General features: G+C 40.2%; 1 protein-coding gene across 2 annotated transcripts in view; it reads left to right on the forward strand.

The window, feature by feature from the left end:
• BMPER (BMP binding endothelial regulator) overlaps positions 1-14306 on the forward strand; it is a 146533-nt gene that overhangs the window by 64375 nt on the left and 67852 nt on the right. For both annotated transcript variants that reach the window (XM_066321774.1, XM_066321767.1), the window contains exons 7-9: positions 9675-9774; positions 13033-13142; positions 13777-13917. In XM_066321774.1, coding sequence (XP_066177871.1) covers positions 9675-9774; positions 13033-13142; positions 13777-13917 — 351 coding nt within the window. The remainder of the gene's footprint in view (positions 1-9674; positions 9775-13032; positions 13143-13776; positions 13918-14306) is intronic.

Genomic DNA, 14306 nt, shown 5'->3' on the forward strand with positions numbered 1-14306 from the left:
GTGCTTTTTTACTCTCCTGAGAATAACCCTGAGAATAATTGATTTTATTTATGATCTTTTTTACTCATTTGCATCCCAAAACCCGAAGTTCCAAACCATTAGATGAAATGACCTTCAAATTGTCTACAAGGAAGTATCTGCTGAGTAGAAAGTCTTTACTTTGTATCTAAATGCCAGATGTCAGAATTTGGGCATTTAGAGATTTAATTCACTCAAGCCTTGCAGTTTATTCCTGCAGATAACTTAAGGGGAATTATTTAAAACTTATGCTCTAAGGCAAAGCTGTGTGGAGACATCTGCAGAGTTTCTGGTTGTGACCAAGTATTTTAAAGAATGATGATGAAGTGAGAGTTAGAACTGTCGCCTTTCTCAGGGCCACAATGGTACTAGTATTCTGTGTGTGCAAGAAACACACTGGGGACACTGGAGGAACTTAGTAACTGTGTCTCTGTGAACAAACTGTTCAGAAGGAAAAGCTGTTCTCAGAAGGGAGGCCAGTACTGCCCTGTAATGTGGGAGTGAAGGGTGTCATCGATAGTTGCCAAAGTGTGGGGTTTATGGGAGTACCATTTATTTTGGGATGTAGTAAGAAAAGATTGTGAGGTACTATCACAAAGCTTATGCTGTAGAAAAAGGAGCCAAAATAAAGGAAAAAACACCCTTTGTTCAAGTTTCTCTTAAGAAAAGGAAATGATCTTAATATAAATACATTGCAGCAGTGGCTATCATTTTGCAGGCATTGAGTTAGGACTTTGAAATGTTATGCAAATGCACTGGTGGTATATACAGAACTGTACACTCACTGGACTGTGCTTCATGTGTTCTTGATGCCAATGAAAACAAAGCAGGCTCCACCTGATTCAGGGGAAAAGTCGTGGCTGCAAGAAGCCAGGACCTGTTTTACAGAGCTACTGCTCTGCTTCTAATAACTGAAGTTAGGAAAGTCCCTTAGATTTAACCCTAACTTTCTTATTATCTGGAATAGGACACGAATAAGCTGAAGAAGCTTATTAGTGGTTTTTAATAGTTTTTCTGGCCACAGTTTCCAGCTTAGCATGTTTTATTGCAATTTTTCATAGAAACAGTCCTTTTTGAAGAGAAATAAATAATCACGTGGCTCACAGAAAAGCTTCCGTAGTCACTGGAGACCTCTAGTGCAACAGTTAAATTAATCATGAATAGCTGCACTCCCTTCTGCAGTGGTGAGCCAGAATTGTTTCCTTGCCAATGTCTTTGCTTCCCATCTGCTGTCTCCACAAAGTTGCAGCTCTTTACCCCCAAGGTGGTGAAGAGCCCCCTTTCTGCAGTGTGCAGCTGCCTTCCTGGCCCATTCTAGCCTAAGTGTTATCTTGGCTCATTTTTCACCTTTGCCTGTGCAACTTCTGGGACTTCTGTTCAGAGTGCTGTCATCCAAAGTGGACTGAAAACCAGTGGAAACACTCCCACTGGGTTGTATGACTTTTGGGGCAGTGCTTGACTACATCCTGCCTTAAAATCCACCACTTCCACCTGGTTTGTATGCTCTAACCTCCAGCTTTGGCTCTGTTTGAGTGTGTCCTGTGCAGCAGCTGGCAGGGAGATGAGAAGGGGAATCACAGCCTGTATGAAGATGTCTGGTTCATAGAAAGCACCAAGGTATATAAAGGTTAAGGGGCTGTGGTACCTGTGGTTGTGGCATTACTGTTGTGTAGCTGCCTGTTAAAAATGATCTATTTTTAATTTCAAAAGCCCAAAGCCTTTTGATACTATTACCCAGCATGGACCTTATAATGCAGTGACAGCAATCAGTTTAACAAGTCCTGCAGCAAGGAAGAGTTTGGTTAGTGAGTGAAATGGCAGCAAGGGATGGAGGTGATGTGAAAGGATTCAGATCAGAGGAAGAACTGGATTTGAGATGCTGGCCAGTCATCTGCATGCTGAAAACGAGGACTGACCTACTATGCAACATTAAGGCATTAAGTGTAGTTATAAATTTGAGAAAATGAAGGTAACTTTTTAGATATTCTCTCACTGGAAAAAAAAATGGAACGTGTTGATCTGTTGCTGGAAATAGTGTCTGGGATAATTAAATAGTTCACAAAGGTGCTTGTGGTGGAGTGTGAGTCCAACCATCTCTGAGTTTTTGAGAGATACTGTTGTTTCAGGGAGTTGTTGTTTGGTGGGTTGTTTTTTCGCGTGTGTGTGGTGGTGGGGCGGTGTTTTTTTTTTTTTTTTTGTGTGTGTGTGTGTGTGTGTGTGTGTTTTGTTTGTTTTTCTTAACTCACTGTCAACTAGCAGAAGAAGGAATAGATTATGCTGTTGGAAGCTCTGCCTTCTAGATGAAACTTCAGAGACATTAAAAATCACCTAATGAAAGACAGTATGATATGTGGGACACATCACTTCTGGTTACAGGAGAGATTTGTTTTGTTGGGAGAAACAGATCTAACCCTGGAAAAAGCTTCAGCTGTTGAACTGTCCAGGAGAAGGATCAATAAAATAGTGGCTCTCACAGCAGAACAAATACATGGGCTGCATCTGAAAGTTTCTGGAGTTTCTGCTAAGAAAGAAATTGGGGGCTCTCTACTCTCTGCAGCATTCTGGCTTTGAACAAAACCTGTAGGAACTTAATGTCCTTGAGATTGTATTGTCATTTTGATTTTTACTGTTTTGTCTCTATATACCTTTTTCAGAGTGGTCCCTTGATCATTTGTGGCTGGAGCTGGTCAGTGGTTCACAAACTACAGTTGTCCCTGGTTTCCGCCTGCATAAGCCTTCTTTTCTTGGGAAATCAGCCTGAAAGGGACAAAGTATGCACCACAATTTAAACCTTTCAGGGCTTCCAAGAGAAGCGGGGGCTTTTTACAACACTTTCAACAGAGCCAAGAGCTCAGTGTAGAAGCGCTGGAGGGGAGAGGGCTGCTGGCTGTTCAGCTGTGTGACTTTGCAAGTAGGCTATTGGGTCAGTGAACTGTTTGATTTCAGCTGGATTGTGAAGCCAGATGCAAAATCATCCCAGCAACACTTCTGCATAGTGCTATTAGACTGGAGAAATGTAGCCAAGTGCTGGTTGTGCTGTCCCCCAGCTGAGAGCAGAGTGCCGTGACCTCCTCCTCTAAGGAGCTCTTCTGCAGTTCCAGCAACTGTGAAATTTAGCACCAGAGTCTCTGCCTCTGCATACCTTAAAATCAGTTACTGTGCAACCCATAATTTCATGTTGCAAAATGGTCCCTTTCACCCAAGGCAGTAAATACCCTGGTCTTCCACCTCCTCCCACAGGACACTCATTGCAACTCATGTTTTTGTGAAACTTGAAAGAAGCAGGACCAGCAGCTCCCCAACAGTCTGATTTCAAAGTGGAGAGCTGTATCCCAGAAGAATGTACTTCAGTCTCTGGGAGGATGCTGGAATATTTCAGCAAACAAACAGCAACTCACTTCCCTCTATGGAAGATAGATCTATTTTCTTAATCTAACCAATCCCAGGAAAAGTGTCTCTTGTGAACTGGAACGGATAGGAAGACTGGATAGACCTGGCACCTGTATGTCACTTTGTACATACCATATTTGGCTAACATAACACGTAATTTGGAAAACATAACAGAATTTAGAGCACTCATTCTATCTATCCTATTTACTAATTAATGAATTAATGTAGTTAATCCTTCAGCAGATGGATACAACATACACAATACCTTCCAAAAGAGAAACACTTTTTGGTTCTTGGTTTTAGGTCAAGATCTTCTAACTCTGTGGCACTTTGCAACTGCACTTGTAATTTTCTAGGAACTTAGGGATATGAATTTAAATTATTTGGAGAGAACTAGTCAGAGTTTTTGTTACTGCAGCTTGTTGATGACATAGACTGTACACCTAACAAGTTGTATCATAAGGGTGCGTAAGGAAGGAGAGGTGGTGAAAGTCAAACTTTTACCTGCTAGAAACTGATGGATTTTTTAATGCTTCTTTTGCATTCTTCAAGGAATGCCTTTGCATCAGACTGAGAAATTGAAATAATTTCAAGAATTGTGCCTTTGCTTTGCCCCAGAGTTGGTTTAGTAATTTATTTATAAGAACCTTGTATCTTACCATATCTAATCTGTATAGATTTTTAGGTGATTTTTAAGAAACTTAGAAGATTTATTTATATCCACACAAATCTGTATGACCTAGTATTAGAATGTATGTGAGCTCTGTAGAGAGCAGTTCTTTAGACTCTGCTTTAGACTGTCACCTGGGCCACTTTCTAAAGCCTTGAGATCTTGATCCAGAGTTTAAAAATCTGGCACATATAAGACAGTATAAATACCTGCTGTTTTGAATTGAAGCTCAAGATCTCCCTATTCCGAATTTTATCCAACACTTTCTAGAGAAGTGTTTTAAAAATCGTAATCTAGACAATAGATCAGGCTGCAGGGATGTGGGAAGCTCTGCCTTGCCTGTCTGATGGATGTGCTGATTGCTTTTATGCTGAGAACTGTATTGCTGCTTTGTGCATTTCCTAAAAATCTTGTTTCTCCTGTGACCCTTCCATGGAACTCTCACTGTACATGACATGTCTGTTTCAGGGGCCTTGAAATACTGTGTAGGGGTGAAGTTATTTCCAGAAGTTATGTCCACCCCATGCTGCACCAGATTTCTTACAAGAAGTCTTTCACCTGATTTGAGAGAGAACACATTTCCAGATTAAATTTCCAGATTAAACCCACACTATAAGTACAGTGTCCTCTCCCTTTTGTACCTGAGATCTAGTTACATGGCACATCAGGGACTGTAATCTGATTTTAAACTCAAGGTATGGGTTTTCTGGGCACATTCCATAAGCATTTTGGAGATGCTTGCATAGTACATGCTACTGACCTGGTTTATGTTTTTAGTACACGTTTGGAAGATGGTCCTAAAGTCTTTATTATCACACAGTAGTTAATAAGTCAGACAGATCTCCTGGAGGCCACCAGGTATGTGCAAGGCAGCACATCCAGTTCACCTAGGAAGCCCATGTGGTGTAATAAAATGAGTCCTGGAGTGCCTCAATATTTTTTTAATTCCATAATGGTAATACTCACTGTTATCACTCACTTAAATAATATGTCCATCTCTTTATAGGTATATGTCTATTTATTGCCTTTATGCTGTTGCTGTCCCAGAAATGATAGTGTTTCTTATTATGTTCATGGTGACTGTAGTTACTTGCACTGGGGCACAGTAGTTGAAGACAGTCACACAGTTGTGTGTTTATTTGGCTTCTTTTGCCACTGGCACAGGGCAGACTTGCTCAGTAGTGACCCTGTTGAACTTTGAAAGTTTTTTTTTTCATGCTGGTGGCATAAAATGTTTCTTCATAGCTGGAGACAGCCTTAAACATCTGTCTTAGTTCTTACAATAACCCTGCTGAGTCTGCAGTGTCTGACCTTGCTCTTAATGTCTGGAATATCTTTCCCAGAGTTGAGAGAAATGTTACTTTGATATTTCCTTTTATTCTTTTTTTCTGTAGAGATAGGCTCCCTGGTAGCAAATGAAACCTTTCACACTTCTTAAAAAGTGGAAGTTAAAAATAAATGTTTGCAATCTACTGAATCCTAATGCCAGTCAGCACTTAGACAAAATATTCTGCAGAATGAATGGAAATTTTACTTCTGTTAGAGGATGAGCAGTCTTTCAAGTGCAAAGTGAACACAGGGAAAAACTAAGGAGGAATCTTTTAAAGACTATTTATAGCTTCTCTAAAGCACAGAGATAAAACCTGAAAGTCAAATAGAAAATTTGACCACAAGAAACCTGGTTCTTGATAATACTGATGTTAACCTTTAACCTTAAATAACATGTATGTAAAATATTATGAAGTTTAGATATGCTCATTATCAGTAGCAAACAAATTGGCAGTGTGGAAATCTCTGTCCTACTGGGATTTCATGAATGCGTTAAAAATCTGCTAAAGATAACCTGTTGGTGGTGATCACTTTCTTGGCCTCATGGTAGATGAAGTCCAAGGTTCTCATAATTACAACAGACTCCCAACCTGCAGACATTTTTCTACAGACACTTTTTTCTCCGTCCGTCCCAGCACACAGGTTGCACACATGCTGTGCACCAGGCCTGTGAGTAGCCTACCCAGAGATTGCCCTTTGTCCTCCATCTAGTGTGTCCAGAAGTCGGTCACAGCCTGGGTGGGTGTCTCTCAACCCTGCCAAGATACTTGTGTCCTTATTGAACAGCAAAATATCATAACTGAGGTAGGAGCTGAGCAGAAGAGAATGGGTGTCTAGATGGACCAGCTCCATGTTTTCATTTAAAGAAGGATTTGTTCTCTTTCTCAAAGATGGACCTCTCCGGGGAGCATTAGGAAGTGCTGTTTCATGTCCCCCTCTCTTGTCTCTTGAGAAAATTGTTTAGACAAGACAAAACCTCAGTCCACACCACCTGCTGAGCTGATGCTTCAGAGCCTTTTGGTTTGTCTTGCAGATATAAAGTGGCAGCAGGAGGTACAGTGGTTTTATTTGCCTACAAGGTGGAAAGTTAATATTTTCTTTGTAGACAGTAAATTTCTTACAAAATCTGTTACCTCCAGAAGATTGTGAACTGCAGAAGACATCTCTGCTTAAAGTTTCATGTGAACTGTTGCTCAAGAATTTATTTGCCTAGATCTTGAATAGCATTTCTCACAGGAAGCAGATGTCACTTGTACTTTATTGGTCTTTGCTGGCTTCCAATTCAAGTTTAGTTTTACTGGGACAGCTAGAGGGCATTGCTTCTGACCTGGAGCATTCTGGCTGTCTGGGAGATATCATACAAGGAAATGTGAGCTGTAGATGCTGTAAAAGCTGTAGATGCAAGAGAAGTGGAAGAGGAAAGGTGTTCACTGTGCAGTTCCCATCCTAGCTTAGGTCATCCAAAGCTGCTCTTCTTCCTCTCCTGAGTTCTTTTTTCCTTTGATTTTGGGTTTTTTGGTTGAACTTTTGTTGCACTCATTTTTTTGCCTACCCAGCTCTATTCCATGCAATTTAAGGCACTGCCTGCACCTGCTGCTTTGATAACAGGTACTCTGAATGCTTTGTGTGTCTTGAACTACGATGACTGAGACTTTCAAGAGAATAGAAATATTGTGTGTGTTTTAACATTCAGTGAGTGCCCAATGAATGATCTCTCTAAGTTCTGTAGGGCAGGTAGAATTATTCTTAGTTTAAATGGTACAGGTTGGTTCGTTTCAGACTGTTTTTGAACTAGCATAACATTCAAGCCTGGGAGAGCCTATTTTGGGCAGCAGCAAGTTAGAAGATAGTTTTGTGTTAAGAAACAGCATTCCAGCTGTAAGGAGGAGTAGCAGTGAGATGAAGAGACAGGTGGAACTAGTCTTAGTTTTGTGCAGAGGGGCCAGTACAAAAAGTAAGGCAGGAGCTATAAACAAAAGGATGAAGTGAGAAAATACTTTACATTATCCATGGCATTTTGTATTTTACAAATACCTGTGCAAGAGGCTACAAAGACAACATCTCAATAGTGTGCTAAGCCTGAGCTTTGATTCAATCTATGAGAGAAGCAAAAGTCCATGGCAGTTCTGCAGAGCCACAGCTTATGTGAGTTTTAAATGCAGCAGCAAGAGTGCAAGAAAGGACCTATGCTCACCATGTGTTGGAGTATTGCTTTATCTTCACAGAATCATAGAATAGCTTGGGTTGAAAAAGACTTTAAAGATTATCTAGGTTCAATCCCCCTGCTGTGTGCAGGGGCACCTTTCATTAGACCAGGTTGCTCCATGCCCCAACCAACCTGGCCTCGAATGCTCTCAGGAATGGAGTACCCACCACTTCTCCTGGCAACCTGTTCTGGTGTCTTTCCACCCTTTCAGTAATGAATTTATTCCTAATACCCAGTCTAAGCCTGCTCTCAGTTTAAAGCCATTTCTCTTTCTCGTGTTGCTAGATGTTCTTCTAAACAGTCTCTCTCCATCTTTTTTGTAGGCTCCCTTCTGGTACTCGAAGGCTGCAGTTAGGTCACCTTGAATCCTTCTCTTTCCCAGGCTGAACAGTCACAGTTCCCTCAACCATTCCTCATTATCTTCCATAGATATATCCCTGATCCTGTAACCAGTCTGGCTGAGACATCCATGCCCTGCTTTCTCTTTTGCTGAATCGTCACCGAAGTTTGAACTTTGGCTTCTTGTAGCCTTTTTCCCTGGGGTGAATCACAGCACTACTTTAGAGAGTCCTTCTTTGTTTTATTTTTCATTCTGCACCTGTGTCTCTTCTCACAGAGCTATTCCCTAAGCATACTAAGGAACATCACTAAAGAATTAATTTAGTTTTGTCAAGTTTCTGGTCTGACCCTTAATTTAGAGCAGTCGTTTCAGTCTACAATAAGCTCTGTGTTTCTGCATGCCGCGGTGGAAGAATTACGAGCAGTCCTCAGCCATGTGCACTCAGGATGCTTTGGTAGTCCCGTGGGACAGGTAGACTTCAGTGCCTGAAAACTTATTATAGAACTGGGTACAGTCAGCATGTTGTTTTCTGTGCAACAATGGATCTTCCTATATGTAAAAGCTTTTACATGATTCACTGAGGCCATTAGGAGTGGAGTGGTATGCCATCATTTCAGGCACAGAGCTCTTCAAAATGAATGGCTTTTTCCATCTCTCCCCAGGGAGCCCCGAGAGCCATTCAGCATGTAGGTTGGAGGAGACTGCTCATAAGCCTTCCATCACAGCATCAGGAACGCAAAAGCTTATTGCTGGGATGAGCCTGCAGCTCTGAGCGATAAATAAGGCAAGACAGCTAGATGAAAAAAACTGACTTTCCTTGCTTAGAAAAAGGTGGACTGATTTTAAAAGTTTGGCGACCTGGACCTCTCATGAGCATATGGAGCACATGTTGGTAGAGGGTCTAGAGCTAAACACAATGCTCTGAAGGCATGATGAAGTAATCAGGGAACAGTGCAGAATGAGAAATGAGATCTCTTTTAACTGACTCAATCCTTGATATGTTTTTTGTGCTTTTGTCTTTGCCTGTGTTTATGGTATTCATTGATACACGAGGATGTATCCAGTCTTGTTTGCCTTTTTTTTTTTTTTTTCCTTTTTCTTGTCCTCATTACTTCCCAAAATTTCATATACCCACTTGGTTTTCAATCCTTTGAAGAAAGCAGACCTTCTGGATTTGCATAGTTGGCCTTGGAGGCTAACAAGAATGTTCTTTCTTAAGTGATTTTGGCTTATTTGGCTTCTGAGGTCACAGACGTAGGGGAAGAACACCTGCTCTCATCTTGCTTCAGCACTTAATCCCTGTCCCAGACAAGCCTAGAAGGGCATGACACAGGAGATGAAGATTAACATAAAAAAAATTGCTTCATAACTTCTTGGAACATCCAGAAACATTAATGAATTATGATTTTATTTTCCCTGATTTTATCATATCCACACCAAGAAATAAGATAGAAAGACACTGTTTCTTCAATTACTACATTCATGGTTTGAGAGATTGAAATGAATATGAATAATCGAAGGTCTCTGCAAGCAATATAGAAAGTCTTGAAGGACAGTTGTACATGTCGTGTATGCCTGATGCAAGCAGAAATTTCTGTTGGCAAATACTGATTTGGTAAGGCTTTTCAAGGTCTTGTTGCCTCTGTGTGTGTGTGTGCTCATTTACTTGATATTTTGCTACTGGATTTTGTTTTCTTCTAATGGAGTCTATTTTCCTTTAGGGTGGAGGAACACAGTGTATCCAAGAAGTCTGCCCCATTCTCTCATGTCCCCAGCACCTAAGTCACATTCCTGCTGGACAGTGTTGTCCCAAATGCTTAGGTGAGTGTTTTTTTCCCTAGGAATTTTGCAATTAATACAATATGTTTGTGCATAACATCTTGTAGACCACAATACTAGTAAATTCCAAGAGATGAAAGAGACTCTATTTCTCAGAGTTTATAATCCACAGATTTTGAACAGGCACTCAGTGTTAGGGTTGTGGTGGGTGGTACTAAGCAAGCAGCTGCAGGAGAGCATTTGAACTTAGAGCAGTTGCCCTGCTTAGAAGAACAAATACAGGGATGCTTTCCACCTTCATTATATATTTTACAAAGGAGACTGAGGTGGGAGGGAGTGTTCTTTTGGAGTTTGCCACAAGAAAAAGGCCTCACCATCTCATATCATTACTTGAGTGAGCATTTGCATTCTTGGTTTTGAAGAAATGCAGGTCAGAGGAAACTTCTGAACTCATTGCATTTTTAGAAACTGCTGTCAGAGAGGCTACAGATCCAGGAGTCCACCTCATGATTGCCTTGTTAAGGTGGAATCACACTATCATCCAGGAATATTTTCAATTACACCTTTCTAACACATTTTAAAAGTGTGAGTTATAGGCCTCTAAGAACAGCTGGCTCTTCAGGTCATGACAAGCAAGGCAGTGACAAAATAAGGCACTGCTTTGATTTGCTCTTACTTTGTCCACAGATCCCTCAGGTTAGCATTCCATCTATTTCATAAACACGGAGCCCTTACATCCTACCAAGTAAATTAACTTCAGTTTGGTCTGTGGGTTATAACTAGATTTGGAAAAGTTTTAGAGCTAATTGCTCCCAGTTCTTCAAAGGAAACTTTTTGTAATTTTGACTGTATTTTTATATGAAATTTCTCAACAGGTTAGAGATATAGAGATGTCTGGCCTTGGAGCCAGCAAAGCTATATAGAGTTCCAGGTTCTGATAATACTTAACATTTTTGCTTGAAACAAACCTGAATTTATTTATTTGCTAAGTGAGAAATGCTACAGATAAATAAATGTCTGCCCGGAACATTCAACCACAATACCAGAGAGTAATGCAGTAGAGGAATGAAATGGAGGGGAGAACAGTCCAAACGCAGAGCTTCTGTTTTGGCTTAGGACATTTTTTCCCTTCCTTCTGAAAACTCCCCTTGTCCTCTCCTTCCCATGCTTTTCCTGACTGAACTTTCCCCTCCTTGAACCAGGCATTCAAAATGTAGCTTTAATTTTTCACTGCTTCAAGGATATCTTTCTACAATTTCTTTTTCCCTTCTTAGAATGTAATCAAATCCAGTAATAATAATGAATTTCATTTTATGTGGTTTTTACTCTAAAGCATGTCATATACCTGGGAACAGATTATGTCTGTTTACAGGGAAGTGTTAAAAGTTTGGTGAGGGGGTAAAGCCAGGGGATGAGTAACACATTGCATGGCAGTCAGGAAAAAGAAAGTTTCCAGGGATGCTGAGGCATGGTTTTTAAATATCATGTGGAAGACCTCCCTGCAGCTGAATTCCTGTTACTCAGCGTACATAGCGTAGAAGAATGCTATGGACTCTACTGGGACTTGAATTATTAGTTTAACTAGTGGTTATGAGCCAGCAAAGACAACCATTAAGCCAATATCTTCATCACCACATCTTTTAAAGTGGTGCCTCCTTTGACAGTGGTTTTTAACCAACTATTTGAACTGGGTTGGCCACCCGGAATTGTGCTGAGCAGTTTGCAAGGCATGGCAAGAGGGTGTGGGAGAGAACTGGACTTTTGTTCACTTGCTGACACAAGCTCTGCAGTTGATGTCCTGACCCCACAGAGAGCAGCAGAAGTGTGGTTACGGGCAGGACTGTGGCGTGGCTTTGCTGCTAAGTAATGCATGGATGTAGAGCGGTTCTTTTTAGGGCTACTGAGCATCCTCAACTGATTCCCTATGTCAGTCGTGCAAGAGAAATTAAACTTTCTGAGAAAGACACACATCCTGTGAAAGTAAGCCTGGCTATGCAAGCACAGGTTAATTCCAAGTAGCTAGTTTGCAGGAGAGGGATGTTTAAATTGTATCTAATTGAACAAAAGCAATTATTTAATAACTTTAGTTTAACATTCAATTTGTAAAAACTGAAGGTAAATCCAATGGATTTTGCTATGTGCTTATCCTTTTATTCACTTATATCTGAGAGGAAAATGGAACCCTTTTTTTTTAAGATGCTCTACTTTTGTTGAGAATTACTGAAAAAGGAAGGAATTAGTGTGCCAAGACCTGATGGTTTGAAAGCTAAAGTACTGGCCTAGTATTTAGTACTTCAAGTGTGTACTTAGGTAGGGCATATCCTACCTTGGATTTGATGCCTATTAAATTTTAGACCTCAGAAATTGTAAGGTAGGAGAGCGACAACCACTCATAAAATAACTTATTAGTTGGCTGTCTCCAAAATCAAACAGAGCAGTTCAAAATTAGGAAGGTAAGTATAGTGTTTTTGTGAAGAGTTTGTGTATGTATTATAATGGTCTCTTTTTTAAAAATAACTTACTGGGAAAGGAGCTGAGTAATAAGACAAGCTTACAGGAGTGTAGACTGTGTTGTAACTTGTGTCTGAAAGTGCTTGCAGGATTGCATGACTTCAGGAAGGATTTGATTTTGGTGCTGCTTTCCCTGTATAGTGCCCCAAACCCTTGCCTCTCTCCCATTAAACCCAAATAATTTGAAGATTATGCACACTAAATATCTTGTGTTGCCTTCATTTTTTTCATAAACAATGCAAAATCCTGTATTTCTTGCAGCCTTTTGTGAACACATGGTACACCAAGCTATCTTAATGAGACTGGACAACACTTATGATTTTTTTGGATCAGTGTCACAGATTTGATTTAGCTTGGCTGCTGTGAACCCCTGAGGTAGAAATGCTAAAAGAAATTAAGATTGCTTTGTTTGATAAGTTATTGCTTAAATTTAAAGATTGTTTAAACTATTTTAAGTGTACCTACCTTAAGAGTTTGCAGTGCTTACTTTTTATTCCTTTAGCTGCACTGTGCACTTTATGATGAGAAGGAGAAGAAAGATTTTTCCTATATAAACATGCCATAAATCATTTATATTCCATCTCACAATATAATTTGTAGAGATGAATGTGTACTAAAAGAAGAGCGAACTATTAAAGTACGTATTTTTTCATACTGAAGTGGAAACACATAGCAAATGACACAATGCACATGAATTTGGTCTGGTGGCAATAAGCCCTACTATTTTTGTTGACAGTGTGGCATATTTTCAACCACATTTTGTTTCTATTACTATTTATTTATATTCAGGACAGAGGAAAGTGTTTGACCTCCCATTTGGAAGCTGCCTCTTTCACAGCAATGTGTATGATAATGGTTCCTCATTTATGTACGACAACTGCACAGTGTGTACATGCAAGGTAAGTCCCTAGTGCTTTGATATTGTGTGCTGATGGTTGCCTGGCATAGCAGTAATTTGTAGGGCTGTGGTATTGTAAGCTTGATGCTGTTCTTTGGCATCTTGTGTGGTCTCAAAGAATCTGATCTGAAGAGAATTGTGGTTGTGCTGGGAAAGTTTAAAACATTACTGACTTCCTCAGCTGAGACATGATGCCTGACCCTGTGTAATGCAAAATAAAGTTGCTCACATTATGTGGTCTTCTTTAAGACTGCATTAGAATGGAAGAAGAGTCTCTAAATGATGTATTACCATGTTTCTGCTGAAGGTCAGTGTTTTTTATTTAGTTCCCTAACCTGGCTGCAACAACTTACGCTTTTTTGTGGAACACACCAAGGCAAAAAAATAAAAGTGCCATCAAATCAGTGAGACTTTGCAGGCCAACAGAAGTACAAACTGGGCTTTAGCTTCATAGACCATTAAAGATTCCCTTTATGTATAAATAATATTTATTTTCTCTGAGCTGCCCTATTCAAAGCAGCTGGCCTGTAGCTTGGGTGGATGCAATGACTGAGCAAGCAGAAATATATAAGGACTTACAGGAGCACAAATATCTTGGTGATGATTTTATGATTTCCTTTAACCCTTCTACCTAGGATTCAACAGTGATATGTAAGAAGAGGTGTTTACCTCCTGGCGAATGCAATAAAAACAAAGACCGCTGCTGCAAGGAATGTATCTCATACATCTCTCCTGAAGAGGTGAAAGTGTGCAAGTTTGGCAATAAGATCTTCCAGGTAAGGTTTCAGGTGTGGCTCAAGGCAAGGTGGCATTTTAACAGCCAAAATAGCATGAGTTTGCTGTAAAATAGTATTGTGGCTTGTTTTTAGCAGAATTTTCACCATCCTGGTTGGTGATGGAACAACTCAGAGGCAAAGCTTTGCAACATTTGCCATCTGTTTATTTTTTTTTTCTGAGTTTGCGTAAATTCTGCTGATAGTCAACAGTTAAAGATCAGTTCCTCCTTGAATGTTGCATGTTGTCTCCCTCTCTGTATGTAGAGGTTCAAGCTGCTGTTTCATGACAATTGACGCATTTCTAGTAAGAGATACTAACGCTCTGCTTTCTCAAACAAACACTGGTACTCATGGAGGAGATATTCTGAGTGGTACGTAGGCTTTATCGG

This window comes from Sylvia atricapilla, chromosome 1, assembly GCF_009819655.1.
Source record: "Sylvia atricapilla isolate bSylAtr1 chromosome 1, bSylAtr1.pri, whole genome shotgun sequence".
Taxonomy (NCBI): Eukaryota; Metazoa; Chordata; class Aves; order Passeriformes; family Sylviidae; genus Sylvia; species Sylvia atricapilla.